Source organism: Medicago truncatula, chromosome 5, assembly GCF_003473485.1.
Source record: "Medicago truncatula cultivar Jemalong A17 chromosome 5, MtrunA17r5.0-ANR, whole genome shotgun sequence".
Classification (NCBI taxonomy): domain Eukaryota; kingdom Viridiplantae; phylum Streptophyta; class Magnoliopsida; order Fabales; family Fabaceae; genus Medicago; species Medicago truncatula.
In genome coordinates, this window is record NC_053046.1 from 30,580,939 (window position 1) to 30,602,205 (window position 21,267).

A 21,267-nucleotide genomic window follows, 5' to 3' on the forward strand; every position below is an offset into this window, starting at 1 on the left:
TTTGTTATTAGTAATCACTCAATGTGGTTGTTTGTGTTCGTTTTAAATTTAGGAAAATTACACCCTCATCCTCTAAGGTTTATGAAAATGATACTAACATCCACTTTAGTTTTAAAACTTATAGTAACCTCCCTTGAGTTTTTCACAAATATACAAACACCTCCCGTGCTACTAACTCTATTATGTTTTTCGTTATTTTTATGTTTTGTTAATGGATGTTTATACACTTCTTGTTTGTATGCTTTTACCATTATGCTGCTAAATTGATTTCTAACGAAAGTTAATTTTGATTTGATTAACCTAATGAAAGATAATTTCAATTAAGAAAATAAGCATCAAAGAAATGGAATTAGCGATTTAAATAAAGAATCAGTGACAGATGAAATTGATGATTAGATCAGTTCTAGCAGAATAATATAATCAATAATCACAGTGCAACATATATAAGGATAAGAGTGAAAGTTAACGATGTGTGAATCCATGTGAAATTAAGAAGGGGAACCTATGGTTTCTTGAATGTTTAGAATACCTTTGATCTGATACACATTTTTCAATTTGAATATAGTTTCTTGAATAGATTCAATCACAGACGTTTGCCCCCATTAACGTACGGTTAGGTGTTAATAACAAGAAAGGTATTTGTCTATTAAAGAAAAACTTGTGGGAGGTTAGTGTAAGTTTTAAAACTAGAGGGGTGAGGGGTGTTAGTCTCATTTTTGTAAACCTCAGGAAAGTTAGTCTAATTTTCCCTTTAAATTTGAATGCACCACATGTGCCAAGTAACATTTTTTCGCAAAAGCTCTAATTGCAAGTAATTTTTCTCCAGATTTTTATGTATCTAGTATAACTAGATTTCCTTTTAAAAGTCATCCATTTATAAAGATAAAATCAAGTATGAGAAATTATGTATGTTAACATTGGTATGAATGAACCATCAAACTATGTTCCATAAAAAATAAAATGTCAAATGTCTTATGGTTATAACTTGAATTAGAATTTTGTATCGTAATTATCATGCTTTCAAAAGACTGTGTGATTTTTTTATGTGATGCGAGAGAGTCGTTTCGTAAATTAATTGATTATGTTTACCTTTTTTTTGGAGTTATAATCACTTTAATATTAAGATACTGGAAAACTTACCATGCAAAAGTCCACCTAGTGTCTTTGTTTGTGTGTGTTTTAAGTTATAAAAATGAAGATTTGAAAGAAAATAAATTTGAAAACTACTTCAAACGAGAAGGTGTTTTGAGTAGCATCTCGAACAAATTATTTTTATAACACGTTTTTTAAAAATAATAATTTCAGTCTAGAAGTCCTAACTCAACTAGAAAATGTCGAAATTACAAGGTCGAATGTTGTGACCCGGATTCGAACCCGGGACCTCACAGTTGTGTGTGAGTTTATTTTCAGTGGATTACCACTTCATCTAAGACCAATAATAATAATAATAATAATAATAATTTCATTATTATAAAGAAACACAAAATAGGTCCCGTGAGCATAGCTCAATTGATAGGACAATGCATTATTATATGCAGGGGTCAGAGTTCGAACATCAGACACCACACTTATTTACTTTATAAGGTGAATTCTTTCCACCAATGTGTTGGCCAAACATTAACCCAATTAATGGAACTTTCCACCATCCACTCGATGGATAAATTAATTTAGATGCCTTCATAAGAATATTTTCTTCCTTCCTTCAAAAAAAAGAATATTTTCTTCATTCAAATGAGCCATTACGAAGGACTTTCTCTAATCCTTTAACTATGGTTGGTTCCAAATATAGATATTAGTACCATCACATATCTTTCATCACAGTCCTCCTCTAACAATTACCTGGGAATTAATAAATACTACTCTAAACATAGCTAGGACCGTTCATATATACTTTAGCCTCGAAGAATCCCTTCTTTGGATAGTATCAAGATTTAAAGACTTTATAAAATAAAGTTATTTCTTTTGGATTTCTTACGCAATCAAGGTTTAATAATTATTTAGATTTTCCTTCTTCATAATGGGGTTTAAATTCATCCAAAACCTTTATTAGTAAACAATTTTCAACATTGCTTGCTTCCCTATCATATCCATACAAAAATTGTAGATGAGTATGAATCCCATACCTCCATGCTTTTTCCTCATTGTGAGGCATTCCAACTTAACCAATTAATTCTTTTACCTTTAGTTTGGTTTAATCCAACCAAAAAGAGTTCATCATTTTTTATTTCTTTCAACCAATTTTTCTATAGATATAGAATCAATATTGTTCTCATACGATATAGAATCTAGTTGCACTTTTTGATTGGTGTAAAAGAGTTGTTTCATTTCATGCACATGCGATATTTAAATCATACTTATGGTTTGGAAGTATTTGAATTCAAGTCACTCTTTCTCGGTGCATCTTGTCGAAAATACATGAAACTTTTCTTCAACTTCATCAAAAACCTAAATACTCCACATGAAACTTTTTTTCATCTTCTTCTATCTTCGTCAAGTTTTGAAAATTAATTTTGCTCCTGTAGAACTTTTTAAATTATGAAACCTAATTCAAATTCAGAATTTTGGGGTAGAAGTGCCAAATAAGCAAAATTTACATGAGCAATTCTTCCATAGTCACAAACACAAATAAATAGTGTTTGGTCACATACACATAAAAGTGTCATTTTTTAAAATACTAAATCATTTCATTATCAATTTCTTTTTCATTATTTAAGAAAATCTTGTAATGTGTGTGTGCGCCCAAACACTACACATTTGTGCTTGTGACTATAATAGAATTTCTCAATTTATATTGAGCATAGTAGCTTGTAAGTAACCCACCAGGTACAATACTGATTTCGAATCCCTCTAATATTTGTGATTTCTAGAAATAGTCACCCTAAAACAAAAACACTTATTCTATTTTTGTAATTTACAATTCTTCATATTTTGGTCATATCATACCATACTTTCAAAAATATTATATTCAAACCTTAAAAATTAGCTTTTCACCCTCATTTTTTAGTTTTCACCTCTTGGACCTATAAGTTCCGTCTTCCACAATCTATAACCCTTCACACCCTCCAAATAACTAATGGAGAAACATTTCATATGTTTAACATCAAGTTTGCCTTTCTTGATATGTGAAATTCCAAAGCCTTGAAAACCTTTAAATTGAAATAATTAATCGGTTTCCCACTTCATACCTCCATAGGTCTCTTGAAGTTTATACATGTTAATGAAGATTTGTTGATCAAGTATGTTATACTCATAATTGCTCTCAAAAGCGTATACTCTCCACATGAAATCCCAAGTCATCCTTCGTGTTCCCTCGTTTATAGTTCTCTCAAAATGTGTTGTAGCACCACTAGCACATGCATGATTTCTTCCACTATTAGAAGTGGATGAGAGGTATATGTATAATTGTTTTATGATGATTACTTTTTTAATATCCAGGATCGTGCTCGAATTCATGGTTACTCGGTTAATCACATGCTACCCATCTAGATCATAGAGGGAAACCAAGAAAATTTAGTGAAGAAAACCATGAAATCTTTCTCTAAATCCATCGCTAAATTTAGTGATTAGGGAATTAGAGGGAATTTTTTTCGTTACTAACTTTTGTCATTGATTTTATTTTTTCTAGTAGTATATGAATTACATTATTATTACGAAAAAATTTAGAGATTAAAATTATATAAAATAAATAAATTGAAGATACTTCAATATCGATAAATTATAATTTCTCTATATATGTCTCCACATTTTAAAATTCTTTTATATTTTTTCGTTTTCAACACACTATAACAAATATGTTTATCTATGCATGTGACTAAACAAATTCCAATATGTCTTTTTGATAGGACTAACAACTCAGTTAGGAAAAGATTAAAAATTTCTCACTCATTGTCCCTCAAATATATATACTTATAGTTTTTACTTACTAAGGTACCAAATCCCTCCACCGCATTAGATTTTATATAGGATTGTTTTCAAACCTCTTCTTACCGCGGGTAGGAACAAAGACCGATCGGTTGGACGGAAGAAGATGCTAATGTCTCTTAAATGATAAAAGAAGGAATTATTAAAAGACACAGAGCTAAAGCAATTTTCAAAGTTCACTATAAAACCGACTTGAGCACCACCTTTCATCAGTTGCTGGATGTATGACAGTATAACATAGCATTGCATCACCACAGATAAATATGGACCCTGGAATATTGCCTTTATATATAACAACTTAGAAAGTGACACTCTTGATAGTCAAGTCAAGTAATGGCAGATAAAGACTTTGAATTTTATGAAGAAGTGATTCCTAGAATATTGTTTAGCATTGGAATCAGAAATGAGAAAGTAGGATCTATTTTAGGGCCTTGTTGCTGAGTTTTAGTTAGAACTTTTTAGATCAGCACCAAAACCCTCCTGGCAAGTAAAATTTCTTATCATTGGTGCTACACTGATTGAAGTTTCTTATATTCTATGTGTTTAGGGGGGTATCCTAGAGATTAGTTTTTTGAAGTATTGAGATTCAAAGTTTCATTTATGGGGTCACTTCTCCCAACTAATACTCTTTCATACGGATTAGTTAAGAATCGTAACTATAACCACATACTTAAAGAACTCAATTATCCGTCAACCGTGTCACACCATCTTAGTCATTGTTTGTACATTTTTTCTTCTCACATTCGTTTAATTTTTGCACGTAACATTTACTTTTCACTAATTCTAATGAAATAGCTACAACAAAAAAAAAGATTTTAGGAATTGTGACCCACCCCATATGTGCCATCACATAAAAGTTCATTGTACTTATATGTCAATTTCACTTTAATGGAATCTATTGGCTCCCAAATTCCACTTCATTCCTTTTTACATCAAGGTGTGACTTTCTTGAGAAGTAAACCATCCTGAAGTTACCCTGAGACTAGAAAGGGTAAAAAAAAATTGCAAGTACACAAAATGACAGTAAATAGAAGCACAAAATTTCGCCACCACTCATTAAGTAGAAACTTTTCTTAGAATAGATAGATGTATTACCTATATTTTAATGAATTAACTTAAGACATAGAGAAAAAGTATAAATCAATAGTCAATTCTAAGGTTAAATAATATACCTCACATTACTACAATTTAAGGTTCCTTTATCGTTAAAATAATGTTTTTAGTATTTGTCAAAATCTCAACTTAAATCTTAAAACATACAAAATCTTTGTAAAATCGTATCAAAATCACAAAAAATTGTGAAATTCATGCAAAATTGTAGGATTTTAAAAGAATTTTGAAGGATTCTATCCATTTTTTTATACGAGTCAATTTTGATTGGTTTGTCAATTGACCTAGTTTGTACTAGTGGCCTGGTTCTATAAATACATAAAAGACTAAATTCTTTTTTATTCTTTCACATCACAGTGCCTGTTATAATGAACTATACCTTAACTAGATTGTCTCTTCCTTTCGGTCCATCACCCTTTAATTGACGATTTCTTCGTGATTTATGATTGCATATAGGATTTGTTTGAGTATTTTGTTAGGCATGTAGTTTTTGCCTTGAAACGTAATAGACACTTTCTCACTTATGATCAAGTATTTTGTGAGACATTTAAGATTTTCCTTTTTAAGTATTTTATCTAGGTTGTTTAGCATTATTATGACAATAAAAGAATATTTCTCATATAGGCTTTGAGTCATTTATGTATAAGTATTTTGTGACTTTACTTTGAGTAATTTATGACTATATGCAATTTAAAACATTGATTATGATTTTACTATTTTCGATTTTGATATTCTCTTTTGACCTGAAATAAAATCCCGATTTTGACAACTTTGCTCTTCAGTACCTTTGGCTATATGTCTGTCTTTTTTTTTTTTTATAAAGGAAAAAAAGAGCAGGGGAGGGCCTGCTCTGCAATGTAATGCAAAGAACTAACAAGTAAGCAACCAACTCTCAATAATGTTTTTCATGTTCCATTTGATTCTTCAATAATGTTTCTTATATATTGTATGTAACAGTATGGTGATTGGTGACCCTCTTCAACATTCAATAATGCATGGCTCAATGATTTGTTCCTTACCTCAACTTTTTGGTCGTTAAGATTTCTGTCATGTAATCATACAGAAAATGAAAATCTTTGCTTCAAAAGCAATTGAAAGTTCACATGTTATGTTCTAAAGAAAATAAATCAATGAAGAGAATGAAGGAAGAACGAAAACCCCACCATCTAAGAATCAGCAGACAAACTGTATGCCTACAACCTAATAAACTTTTTTTTTTCTTTTCATTTCTTTTTAATGAACAAAAGTTTAGACTAACCGGATCAGAAACTTAAGAAAAACTCAAAGACTAATACGAACAAATATACTTACGTATTATCCTACTAACAATTTCTCACATCGATAACGGAGTTCGAACAATGATATTAATCCTTACTGATTAGTAGACTTGTAAATTAAATGGGCTGATCTTAAAGTGCCAACCCAATTTTATTTTATTATTTTTGAAGAAAACCCAAAAAAATTATATTATTATTGTTTTTTGAAATTTACTTTTTAATTCCTCTTCGACGCATCAATTCTAAGTTATTTGTATCACAATTTTAAACCTAATTCTTTGAATTAAAACAACCTAGCTATTAAAATTATATTATTTTCCTTGACAAAAGAAAAATTACATTATTTACAACATACATTTTTTGTAACATGAAGAGAGAGGCATTCAACCTTTATTAGTTGGTGATCTATAATAACACTAGAATATAAAAACTTGTAAGCTATAATGCGACATCTTGATGGAGAGAAGTACCAAAGATTGGTAAATTCTATGATGTACAAGTAAGATTACCATGCACAAATTTTTATCTCTTGCTAGATCAATAAATCCTACTATAATATCTCACTTGATTCAATGATAAAAAAATAAAAAAAAATGTTCATGGTACTAAACCTACTTTACTTATTCTCCATATAACCAGTCACAAAAGAATAGCTCAATGTTAAATTTCCATGCATGTTTATAGTTCAATTGGGAGTAAATGAAAGAAGGTTCTCATAGGGATAGATAGACCAGCTTACTTACTACATATGTAGGGATATTTTGAATTTTAATAAAAAGGAAAATTAAGATTATTGCAAATTTTTATTGATAAAAAACTGTTGCTAGAATTCCATCATCCCTTGAACTAGATCCCACCTTTAAATCTTTATTAATCATTTTGTTTATTAGTTCCTTTGACCTAAAAATAACAGAGTGGACACATGGAATTCTCACAACCTGAATAATGATCGACTATAAAGCAACATTCTGTTGAGAAAATGACAAGAAACCAATAGTCACAAAATCATATCATAAATTCATAAAGCAACTAATTAATCATATGAACTTTAAAATGTTTTTGTACTAAGGAGAAGAATGAGTGGTTGAGGATAATCACTTTACTGATTAAGCTAAGCAACCATTAAGATTCTCCTTAACCGTCCATGCTAACAATAGAAATGGCCATACCTTTGATTGAGATCTATAATCAACATTTCTTTCAATTTTTAGAGACCTACCACATGATGAAAAATATATTTTTCACTTTTATAAAAATAAAAATAAAAATTATGGAAAGTATGAGTGATTATAGAGAACATATTAACTGGACTTACTATCAATGTTTTATATTATCGCGGTTTCAATTAAGTCATTTTCCAAGATATTGCATGAAGGGATGCCAACATACATTCGTAAATGGAGAGAAAATTCCCTCGAAGGTACTGCAATATTGGAACGGGAATCATATTAAGATTTATATAATTAGGAGTTATTCTCTTTAGATATGCATATAGATATGAAGATGCATATAGATATGCATGGATGAAACGAGTGACATAAAGATGTTATGTTGTCGCTTAAAATTAATTTAAGCAGACCTGAATATATTTTGTGGTACTCGTTAAACTCATGAGATATATACAGTGAGATTCACCTTAAAATTTTTGGTAACATACTATGGATTATCCATTGTATTAAATAATACAATGTGAAAAATTTATATTTGTGTGGATTTATTTTCCCCAATGTGGGGGTGTCGTCACTTGCAAAATAATTTAAGTAGACCTGAATAAAATTCACACATGAATTTATATTTACCCAATGTGGGGGCGTTGTCGCTTGAAAACATTTTCAAGTAGACCTGTATAATAATAAATCTAAATGTTGATTTAATTTTCTCCTATGTGGAGGTGGTGTTGATTATAATTTAATTAAGCAAACCTATGATGATATATCATAGATGTTGATTTGATAATATATATGAGATACTGACTGAGAGACGTCTTAGTTAATGTATTATTTGTGATACAACTGTATAGTGAAAAATATTTATACATCGAAGGGGGATGGATTATGTCCAATACAAAAATTGAGAGTGATGGTAACCCAACATAGATTGTGAAAATTTGCAAGGCTATGTTCATATGGGTAAAAACAAGTCGCTTGTCAATTTTTTGAAAGACTATCCATTTTATTTTTGAGAGTTCATCCCTGTGGTGTAGGATAGTGTATGCTACAGCGTTGGAGGTTGAGTTTATAAACTCTTAATAAATCTATAGCTCATATATTTGAGTGGTGTGCTTGACTGTGATGTACACTTGATAATTTACCTATATGAGTGTTAGAGGTGGGGCCGCCTCTATGAAAGCTTGGGCATACTTTCTAGAGCCACTCATGAATTCCAGGCATAGGTGCAAGGCCAAAATGCACCACACCGCGTTGAACAACTTTGGACGAGAGATCAATGTGAGTGATGAAGTCACCGACTCACATACGGAATGAGGTTCATAGAGGTTATAATCTCACCGACATTCTAGTGGGTCAAATTTCATTTGCTCTATGTGCTAGTTCATAGTCCAAAAGACACTAGTGCTTATGCATTGATTTTTCACGCTCTTGGAAACACCTAAAACTTTAAAATAAATTGTGGGGGATTAATACTTTAAAATAAATAATTAACCACTTAAATTGGGGTAGGAGATACTCTCTCGAGTCTTGATTGAGAGAATGTGACTAAATGAATGACAAACATTTCTACTATGGTATCATAGTCGGGGTTAAGAATCGTATTATAGGAATTTGACTCACGACCCATTGATGAGTATTTAAGTTGTTTAAAGTTTGTTGGGAGTCTCACATGCATTTTTCAAATTTTCGAGCAATTTGATGTATAAATGTGCTTGGACGTCCTTGTCATTTGAGCTAACTTTTGTGAGGATATTCAAAGCATATTTAATATGATGTCATGGTATCGGTAAGCTTAGGTAACAATTTTTTTTCTCTCCTCCATCTAAACCTATCAGCCACCTTACCTACCTTCTCATTCAAACTCCACCACCATGCCAAACACTGACCCTTCTTATACCCATCGACTAATCCTTCTCCTACCTCACCTACTCCTCCTTCCCGCTCTTATGATCCCTAATATTATCAACTTCATCAAAGCCACGTTAGATACTGAATAGGGTTACTTGGCCGATGCTCTTTAAAATCCATGTTAGGGCTTATCGTGTTCTTGATCATACAATTCCTCCTTCAAAGAATGATAAGAAGTCGATTTCATGTCTTTGATGTTGTTGTGTTTACAGTGGATTTACGGCACTATCTCTTGCGATCTTCCCAACACAATCATTGAACGTGATTCAACCACCGAACTTGCATGAAACATGTTTTGGTATTTACGTTGGTAATAAAAATTATACGACTCTCTACCTAGGACTCTCTACCTAGTACAAGAATTTTTGGAAGTGAAGATGGTAAAGGATGTTTTTTATGCCCCTTCACGTTTTCAAATTGTTAGACATCTTCACCAAGGACTTCGACTACGAGGATGAATTAAAATATGCATATCATCTTCTATATTTAATTAGCATTTATATTAATTGTAGGAAATAGTCTTTTGATTGAGAGAACATAATTATATCCATGACTTTTGGTAAAATCTCTTGTATATATTGTGACCAAATGAACGACAAACACAAGAGAATTATTTCTACCAGATCATACTGCTCACCCCGCTGGGACCTTTTCCGTTGAGAAAATCACTAAAGTACATCTTATATCTTCTTGTCTTCTTAAATTTAACCCGTAAGCTCTAATTTTAACCTAAAACCTATAGCATAATTTTACCCTAATGCTCACACTAATCTCGTATTTTCATGAACAACCCTGATGCTCACACCTAATCTTCTTATCTTCTTATATATTAAAGTTAACACGTAAGCCCTAATTTTAACCTAAACCCTATTGCATAATTTTACAGTTTTAACCTAATGCTCACACTTAATCTCCTATTTTCATGAACAACCCTAATGCTCACACCTATCTTCTTATATATTAAAGTTAACCCGTAAGTCCTAATTTTAACCTAAACCATATTGCATAATTTTACTGTTTTAACTCTAATGCTCACACCTAATCTCCTATTTTCATGAACAACCCTAATGCTCTCACCTAATCTTCTTATATATCAAAGTTAACCCGTAAGCCCTAATTTTAACTTAAACCCTATTGCATAATTTTACTGTTTTAACCCTAATGCTCACACCTAATCTCCTATTTTCATGAACAACCCTAATGCTCACACCTAATCTCCTATTTTCATGAACAAAGCAAATCGGCATCGCTTTATTTCCCCTATTTCTTCAAAACAAATCGCCCTATTTCTTCAACAAAACAAATCGCCCTATTGGAATAAAAGGGTTTTGAAAGATTATAGCAACATTTTTTTTGTTAATATTACACTTTTCATGAAATTAGAACTAAACTCTCTTTGTTAAATATCTACCACAAAATGCACCAGAATTTTGCAATCTATATAAACAGGTGGAAGAAACATTTCAACAAACAGTTAAAGGGTATCATTTACGGTAAAGGCCAAATATTCGATAAAAGGAAAATTATTTAAATAAAACATTTTACATGTTGAGGTTAAGAATGAGCTATTTTTAGGTACATAATATAACATTAACATATATTTTTTACAAAAGAATGAAGTATCATTTTCTCAAAAAAAAAGAAAAAAAGATGAAGTAACATACCAATAATATAACATTGACATATAATTTTAACAAAAGAATGAAGTAACACACGATTGATAAAAGTTAATATTTTTAAGGTGAATAAGTGTGGTGTCTGAGGTTCGAATTCCAACATCTGCATATATTTGGGACCACATGTTTCATTCTCTTTGATATGCATTGAAATTTGTTTTTGTCTATTACATCTACAATGTAGTAGACAAAAATTTGATATGTTTATTTTTGTCTTTTAACACACTATGTGTTTCTTTTATAAGTAATGTTTACAATAATGTCTTAATATAATATTTATTTTATGATAAATTTAATTTTTTAAACACTAAAGTACAAGGTATATAGTGGATTTTTCAAAGTGGTTACCTTGAAGTTTATTTTGTGCACTAAATTTGTTATGCACTAAAAAGTAAAATATTTGTTTCCCTTGAAGTTTATTTTGTGCTTAGAATGCAAAAGAACAAAAACTAGGGCGTTCAAAATATAAGAAACTAGAAGTATATATTAGTGCAACTTTTTAAAGTTCACTTGCACGCCCTCAAGCATACGAGCCGAAATTAACGAACATAATCAAATTATTTGTGAACTTTAAATGACTTAAATTTGAGCTTAAAAAAGGTTTGTGTCAAACTCGAGTCAAGTTTCGAGTTGAATTAATTTTTATCTAGTCGAGTCGAGCTCAAATAAATTCGATTCGATCATCTCATTTTCAGCGCTAATCATCGGGGACGGGGATAAGGAGAAAAAAATTCTCCATGTTGAAAAATGAGGATGTTGAAAAATGAGGACAAGGGTGAAGGACAATTATTTAAATGGCGTGGTGGGGAGCGGGAAGTAATTCCCACCCCGCCATATTAAAATCCCTAAGCTATGGACAAATTTAACTAATAAAACTCCAGACAAATTCAAATAATACAACTACTTTTTTTTATAAGTATATTAATTTGAATATAAGGGTATTCAAGGATTTTTGAAGAAACTAATATGATCAAAGATTTTTAGTTTTGTAAATCATTTTAGAATTTTATTAATCCTAAGCTTGCATGAAGGTTACAGTTCTAATGTGTTTGGATCCACATTTGGTACCATCCAAAACACGATCATATGACGCTATGATTTGAAGCTTTTGTTAAATATGACATTGATAGTTGTGACATACATGAGTTTGGGGTGCAAAATGTTAAACCAAACCCATATTAAGTTGGTTTGTTACTCACTCTATTTTGAAACTTTTAGATGTGTTGGTCACTTGGTTGGTGGAATTTATTTCTCTTCAAGATTCATGAGGGAGATCTCTTACCAAATGTAACCATAATGGAGTAAAATCATAAAAGGTACCTTCTTATTATCTAAATGATGATGAGTCATCCCCACGTGTTACACTACACATACCTAGTGAGATGGAACTCTTCTTTCTTCAATGTATCACAAGGAAGCAGTAATCAAGTCAATAGCTTCTTTTTCCATTAACATGTTGAGAACAACAAAGTCTAGAAAAAGATTGGTTTTTAGGTTTCTTTATAAAGGGTATATGATTGAAGATGAGATTTACCAATTCAATTTATCAAGAGTTAGCATAGTTTGGTAAGGACATAACATTTAATGTTAAATGGAAAGTTTGTCCCATCACTTTTTAGTGTATAGTATTTGGTTACCACATGTAATTGAGGAAGAATTTTGGATTGATTGGTAAAACAAGAAATAAAGATTAGGCATTTTATAATCCAATTTGTTATGAGTGTATGGAAATGAAAAAAGATGCATAAATTAGATAAAAAGCTTTGTCATGGAAACTATAAAGGCTAATAACACCCCACGTGTAGTTCAACTTTCTTTAGAATTGTTTTTACACTCAAAATATAAAGTAGTTTCTATGATCCCCATGTTTCGTCCATCCCAATCATATGTCATCAAAATGAGAAATACGTTGCTTAAACTCTAATTTGTATACAAGACTCATATGGAAGAACTTCATTTTAAGAAATCATGATATTTGTGTGATTATGTTCATGACATCTGTCTTATTTTATTAGTATCCACTTTTTCATCAACTGGTTAGTCTTAATCTATAGCCACGTAGACATCATTAATAATGTTAGTGTTAATATATAGTTACGTATATATCGTTAATAATATATTTAAAATAGAAAATAAAATTGAATGTAATAGTACGTGTCAATGTTGTGCGTGTATCAGATATAACATATGCCGATGATTATACATGCTTTCAATCGAAATTTTTAGTAGGTCAAACTCATGCATAACTAACTCATTGGGGAGTATTTAAAATAATTTTTTAGGTGATATTACAATGTATCTGTAATTTTTCTTACAATGAACTAATCATGTTCAGTTAACCTTTGACTTGATTGATATGTAATTAATCTATAAAATAAATGCTTAATCTTATCTTTTTATAAATTTTAATGACACCTACTTCATGAAATTAAAGTACCTTAGTTTGAACCTAGGTGAAAGGAAGAAATTGATATTACAAGCAAGCTTTATACTTCTGCTTTATGGGGGAAGAATGATGAATCAGCAAGCAAAAGGAACAAACTTCAAACATTTTATTTAGAAAAAAATTAATCATCCAATAGTTTAACATGGCTGCAGTTATGTTGTTAGCATGTAAAAGATTCTGAATATTATTTAATTACTAAAATGCATTTTTTAAAGGAAATAAATTAATTCTATTCTTGGACTCATGCTAAATCAACACACCAAAGCTTATGCTATCTCTTGTTAACTGCAGCATATACCTGAACCAACTTCCAATTTTAAAGTAATATAATAAACTTTATAATAATTTAATAATGCTAATAGACCAAGAGAATCTTAGTATTATATGGTTAACAATTTTAGGTTAGGTGGTGCATTGTCATTTCCTAGGTAACACAGTAATTCTTATGTAATATTTCAATGAAAAAGAAAAGGCCAAAAGTAAAAGAATATGGATCTCAACAACTAAATTATAGTAGCAGTTTATGTAGCAATGATAGTGGCGAATCTAAACCCTAGTTTAGAAGTTTAAATTTTTGAATTCTTAAACCTCTTGGAATAGTAATGCAAAAAAATAAATAAATCAAAGGATTCGAAATGCAAAATATACAAGGTATATTTTTATTTATTTTTTAAGTTCAAGGGATTTAGTGTATCTCCTCAAAAGTGTTGTCTATACCTCTGTTCTGGATCGACCAAAAAACCAATCCAATGTTGATACGTAAATCAAACGTCCATCAGATTAAGACGCATTGTCTGAAAGAACACGCCAGCGTCAGTGCACCGTACCACAATAGGGCACGCCTCCGTGCATTAATCATCATACACATGTCCTCTAACCGCTCCCTAATCACACGCTCCATATCCCAGAGGCGGTTATTCTCAGACACGCCTATATAAGGGTGACTTAACTTTACCCTCAAGATATGATTCGCTTTTTCCACACTTCTTCTCGTTTCCTATACTGACTTGAGCGTGGAAGTGTTAACGTATCTGCATATACTTTTCGTTCCACTGCGAAAACTCATCACCATTATACCAGAGCGTTTTTCGTCACCGTTGCCTATCATCCATCCTCATCGAACAAATCAACCTCTAACCAACACTTTCGATTAAAAATATATTTGTTGTTTAACATACGTCGATATCTGACACCAAAAGATATAATTATCGGTGTCAGTTTCATGTTTCATGTCTATATGTTAACTGATTAGTAACCGTAGAAATTGTTAGAGTAAAATTGGTCATTAGTTTCATAATTGTAAGTGCTGAAACCATGGATTGATCACACCTAGTAGCTGTCCAGGTTGTCATAGTGAGGTGCTACACTGACACATAAGCCATGCATGTCTGACAGAATGACACTTCACCATCTAGTCTTGTTGTTATGAAAATTCTATCAGTCGGTGGTTAATGGAATTATTATCATTTTCTTTCAAAAAAAAAAAAACTTTTTTTTCTCTCACTTTTCCTTAAACTTTCTCTCTCTTTCCCACTTGGCCTCACTATTAATCTCCTTTTGTCTATAAAGCTGATAACCTCACATCACTGCTTCATCCCTTCAATCTTCAAACCCTTTTAAAATATATTTCTAAAAAGAAATATTAAACTTAGTGATTCCTTTTGCAGTTAGTGGCTTTGCATGTGATCAGGAATCACTTGGTTTAACTTTATAATCTTAATCACTACCAGCCATATATCTTAAACTCCTTTATAATATCACTTTTAATTCTCTATATAGTTGTATAACTCTTCTTACTCTTTTGTATGCTTAAGCATAATCATTTATTTTCCAAAATCAGAATTGTTACTTGATACTTCATACACCAAAATGGGCGAGGAAGCAAAACAGGTAACATCACTTTCTATAGCCATTTTTCTTTTTGAATTCTTTTTGAAATTATTTCTCATTCAATTGAGTTATAATAGAGTCTACATTACATTGTTTACGAGGTGTCAGCTCAGTGATAAAATTTTAATCTTATAATTATTTGGAACAAAGTTTAAATCATGATTTTAAATTGTGGTTAGGCTGCAAACCTTTGTACCATAAAAAAGCAGCTGATGTGGTCTAATGGTTGTGATACCATTGCAGAGACCTCAAAACCTTTTATATTGCGATTGCCAACAATTTAAACAATGGTTCAAAATTCTTTAACGACAGTTGTAAAATGGTCATTAGTGAGTCAACATAAGTTCTTGGACCATGGTACTAATTTGTTTACTTTTATTCTTTTTGATTGAGTATAGGAACAACCAAAGGTTGAGGAGAAGCAAGAGGAAAAGAAAGAAGAAAAGGCAGAAGGAGGAAAAGAAGAGGAAAAGAAGGAGGAAAGCAAAGAGGAAAAGCCAGAAGAAGAGAAAAAGGAAGAGCCTAAACCACCAGAACCATGTGTACTTTTTGTGGATTTGCATTGTGTTGGATGTGCAAAGAAGATTCAAAGATCTATAATGAAAATGAGAGGTACATGTTTGGTTACATTTTTGTCTAGTTTTTTAGTTACCAAATGTCATGCATGCATCATGTGTACTCATTTTCTTTTATGTTTATCTTTTAACAGGAGTTGAGGGAGTAGTTATTGACATGGCTAAAAATGAAGTTACCATAAAAGGTATAGTGGAGCCTCAAGCTATATGCAATACAATTACCAAGAAAACAAAGAGAAGAGCAAACGTTATATCTCCATTGCCTCCAGCAGAAGGAGAACCTGTCCCAGAAGTTGTCAATTCTCAGGTATCACAATTTTTTTCTCTTTTGTTTTCAAAAGATCATATAAAAAAAGGGAAAGCTGGTTTCCTATAAACAATTATAGCATAAGTGTTTATCTATGAAGCATCAACATAGATACCGGACAAGACCCTAATATGCATGTCTCTTGATAATAATTTGAGAAAATGAATTAATCAACTTTAATTTTACATATGTCAATGTCGGACACTGCACATACTATTAATCAGAAGTATTGGTGCTTATCGTATAAGTACTTATATATAAACTATTTTTATAACAAAAATAAAGTCAACTTGTTTTCATATAAACTATCCTCAAGATCGCATGAAAATAAGTTGAAAAGAACTTATGAACATGTCATAAATTATTTTCAATGAGCTCTCAGAAGTAGACTTTATATTGGATTGATAAATTTTAATCAGTCAATCTAAACATGTTCTTAATCCACAATGGGAATTTGTTGGTGTTTCAGGTTAGTGGACCAGAGACAGTGGAACTTAATGTGAATATGCATTGTGAGGCTTGTGCTGAGCAACTCAAGAGAAAGATACTCCAAATGAGAGGTATACTTTGTTTCTTCTTGATTTCAATATAATTGTTGTAATAATTTTACTTCTTATTGAGAAAAGGACATGTAGAGATAAAAGGGGAAGAAATAGACAGTTACTTTCTAAATGATTAAATTCTTCTGTGTCAATTGAAGTTTTTATGATTGTGACAAATTAACTTCCATGAAAAAAGAAAAGGAAATTAGTAATAAAATATTACAAAGGGATCCAATAAAAGGATGAACCATCAATCCTGAATTTGGGCATGTCCATCTTTTCATGTTCTGTATCATCATATTGCCAAGTCAGCATTAATTGATGGTAGACCCTCTTATTGTGGCATTCTTCTGAACAAATAGGTTGGTGATTGTGTAATGTGGGCCCCATGGTCCATGTTCTCTGCATGAGATTGTACCTCAAAAAGTAAGAGAAATAGTAAGGGGAGGGAAAAGGTTGTCATAATCTAATTTTGGCAACAAACACTGATTAAGCATTAAACAACTTTAAACACTTTCACAAATTCAATTGAAAAGGAAACATATTTTTATGAATCATCCATGTCATTCACCTAACAAATTTTCTTTATACACTTTCTTTTTATTCAAGGTGTCTCATTATACATGAATAATACCCTTGTATATATGACTCCTCATAAATCAATTTGTGTTCTTAAGTTCAATTTGGATTAGTTTTTTACTTTAAATAAATATTTAATTCTTCATGCATATACGAATTTAGATTGTCTGCGATTACTATTTCCACACATTCATGCTTTTAAATTGGGTCGAAATCGGAATTGTCTAATCGTGATTCAATAACTCCAAAATCTTGTTAACCACTCAAATGCGTGGAAATCATGCCCCACAAGGCAATCTAAATTATGTATATACATATGTGAAGTAGACAAAAGAGCACCTGAATAATATAGAAAGGTTTTGAACTGTGGCCGCAGTTGTGGATACGCCACAAACCGTTATATTATGAGAAAATATGACCATTATGGTCAGAATTGTGGTTGCGATGTTATTACAGACACCTTTATATTGCATTTCGGACCATAGTTTAAAACCATGGTCATGTCCATTTGACCATGAATCAAATGCTCTTGACAAAATAGTACTAGTATTCAATCAATGCCATATTTATTTGCATTAATTAATGTAAAAACATTATTGATTAATGTAGGAGTTCAAACAGCAGTGACAGAGTTTAGCACAGGGAAAGTAACTGTGACAGGAACAATGGATGCAAACAAGCTAGTGGATTATGTCTATAGAAGAACCAAAAAACAAGCGAAAATAGTTCCTAAACCCGAACCTGAACCAGAAAAGAAAGAAGAAGAAAGCAAAGAAGGTGAAAAACCTGCAGCAGAAGAAGAAGCTAAACCAGAAGAGAATAAGAAAGAAGAAGAGAAACCAACAGAAGAACCAAAGAAAGAAGAAGGGGGTGAGAATAAAGAAGAAAAAGGGGGTGAAGAAAGCAAAGAAGAAACCAAGAAAGAAGAGAGTGGTGCTACTGCTATGGTTAATATTGATGAAGAAGGAATGAAGAGAATGATGTATTATTATCAATATCCTCCACTTTATGTGATTGAACGTACTCCACCACCTCAACTATTCAGTGATGAAAATCCTAATGCATGCATCATTTCATAAAGTCCATCATCATATGAATAATAGAGAGAACAATATGAAATTTTTTTGGAGTTTTGTTGGTGGAATATGGAGAGGAAAAAATGTGTCTAAATGGAATCATCATGTGATGATAATGAGTTGATTAATGATATATCGTTCTGTCTTCTTTTTTTATGTATGTACGATATATTATTATTATTATATACTAGTCATAGATCAATGTTGTACAAATGCACCATAAAAAAAAAAAAAAAAAAAATTGTTGTACAAATGCTTGTGAAATATGAGTATCCTCAAGTTGCATTTCATGGATCTGGATTTGCTGCGGTAATGATACTACGCGCGCGGATTTATTAATTGAACGATTAAAATTACATGTTTACCGATTCAATATTATACGGTCTTGATGATCGATTTTGATCGAACGGTTGAGATCAATAACTAATCATAGCATTCTTTATTTTTGATTTTGTATCATTCAAATACAAACTTAACCTATGTCGAAATTAGCTCAGTAGTGACAAAGGGGTCAATTTCAGCAGGGAATCTATTGTTAATTTAATGTTTATTAATTTCATAGATTGGTTATTGGCATGTGATTTTCAAAATGATGTATTAGATGACTGACAAAATCCATGATTGGAGAAAAATAATAATACTACCTGCCGCTACCACATTCAAGAGCCTCACATGTTTTTGGCTAAATTCACATTAGTACTCACTTCTCTCAAATAAAAAAAATTAGGGTGATAATAAATTTTCAAAAAAATTGATAACTTTCGTCAAAAATAAATAAATTTATGACTTTAATAGGGATGGTGAAATGTAACTGATGTTTCATGCCCTACATATTTTATAGTTTTCCTTTTTTACTTATGTTTAAATGTTTGTGAAGTTTTGTTGGAAATTGAGAGTCAAGAGATAAGGTCTATGAAGCATAGATACTCGTAGTTTTAGACGTATTTTTAAAATAAGTCGGTTTTGAGTGTTTGAAATTGTAAGGAATTTAGTTTATCCATCAAAATATTTTTTATAAAAATCCATCAAAATCAATAAAAGACATAAGTATTGACTTAAATAGTTTTTTGTTGCATCAAAAATAGTAAACCTTCAACTATGGTGCAAATTTGAAAATATGACTAAATTGATTGATATTTTACGATTTAACAAACTAAATTCTTATTTCACAAATTTTAGAAACTATATTCCCTCAAAAAAAAAAAATTAAGAAACTATATATTTTTTGAATCATAAAAGACCTATTTACAGTTATGTCTTTTGTGTCTGATACGGTTCATACAATGATATTCGTACAATAGACATCAGACATTATTAGATTAGACAACATACATATAGACATAGATGCACATCTAAGATGGTCCTCATTATTGTTGAAATGATGAAAAAAATCAACTATGGCGGAAATTTCCTTCGAGGATCCAAGCAAATTTCCTTTGGCTTGGATGATATTTTGAAACACAAACAATGACCATTGAACACCATTAACGAGCTTCATGACCTTCCTTAATTCGTTAAGCTTCATCTTCCTCGCGCAATCATTTTTTCCTTCGTACATTTTCAAGTTCATCTTCCTCTATCCCAAATAGTAACCCTATTTCCATTTTTTCCTAATAAATTAGACTTACTCAACTGATCACTTACTCCTAATTTAAATTTTTAATCAATTTAATTTTTTTTCGCATATCCAATAATATAATCAAGCACCTGGAAATAATGGACATGTCTATTTTCTTAGTCAAAATGTGCACGAGAGGCTAGTAAATGAGAAAAGGGGTAAAAATAAGGTTTAAATCGCACAATTGCAACCACTACTACAAAAATGGGCTTATATAGCGCTTTTTTTTGCTTTAGATAACGCTTTTGAAGCGCTATTGTAAATGGCGCTGGTAAAGGTAATATAGCGCTTTTTTTCTAAATAAAACGCTGGCTAAATCAGGGTTTATATAGCGCTTTATGTCAAAAAGTGCTAGCAAAGGTTTTCCTTAGATAGCGCTTTTAAAAATAAACGCCATCTAAGACAGGTTTTAAAACAACGATTTTGCTTAAAAAGCGCTATGTGTAACAATAGGTTTAGATAACGCTTTATAAAGGGAAAAAAGCGCTAGGAAAAGCATTTTTTTTTTCTTTTCCAGATAGCGTTTTTTATTAATTAAAGTAATATATATATATATATATATAGACCAAACAAAATATATATATAAAGTCAGAAATTTAAAGGGAAATATATATAATTTTGGCACATTATAATTGAGACTATTATTTATCAAATAAAACTTACCATATCATAAAAAATGTATGTATATATAGCATAAAAGTTAGAAATGTATAGCCTCTAATATGGTAACATGGATATCTCTAAGAGTTACAACTAGTTTGTTAACATAAATATCAAAATCTTCTATAGTATCATGCAGTCTTCATCTATCTTCTTGGTATTCTCAACATGCAAGCTTCAACAAAAGGGATTTGAGAGAATGAATTTATGAGAATTAGTGAAGATTTGAGATTCAATGAAGATTGAGGAACAATATGAAGGAAGGGTTCTGCAGAAGGGAAAAGGGGGTTACGATTTGAAAGAAGAGATTCGAGAGAAGGGTTTAGCGATGAGAGAAAGGTTTGGGGAAAAGGGGATCACGATGGGTTTGGAAAAAGGGGGAAAAGGGTATAGCGATAGCGATTTTTTAAGAAAAAAATAACAAAAGATACCTTACCAAGGATCAAACACACGACATGAAGAAATAATAACCAAGTGCTTTACAACTCGGCTAAATAAAATCTGATATCAAAT

The 21,267-nt window shown here is 31.1% G+C and overlaps 1 protein-coding gene across 1 annotated transcript; it reads left to right on the plus strand.

Annotated features, from left to right (window-relative positions):
- The first annotated feature begins 15,033 nt into the window (after positions 1-15,033).
- Positions 15,034-18,768, plus strand: LOC11407332 (heavy metal-associated isoprenylated plant protein 9). The gene is made up of 5 exons (XM_003615483.4): positions 15,034-15,397; positions 15,796-16,009; positions 16,107-16,279; positions 16,749-16,839; positions 18,010-18,768. Exons 1-5 carry the CDS (start codon positions 15,377-15,379, stop codon positions 18,477-18,479), a joined length of 969 nt encoding a protein of 322 aa, XP_003615531.1. The 5' UTR covers positions 15,034-15,376; the 3' UTR covers positions 18,480-18,768.
- Positions 18,769-21,267: the final 2,499 nt, after the last annotated feature.

Coding starts and splice junctions, on each gene's coding strand:
- LOC11407332 (XM_003615483.4), top strand. CDS start 15,377: ATGGGCGAGGAAGCAAAACAG. Junction 15,398..15,795: donor TGGGCGAGGAAGCAAAACAG/GTAACATCACTT, acceptor GATTGAGTATAG/GAACAACCAAAGGTTGAGGA. Junction 16,280..16,748: donor CAGAAGTTGTCAATTCTCAG/GTATCACAATTT, acceptor TTGGTGTTTCAG/GTTAGTGGACCAGAGACAGT.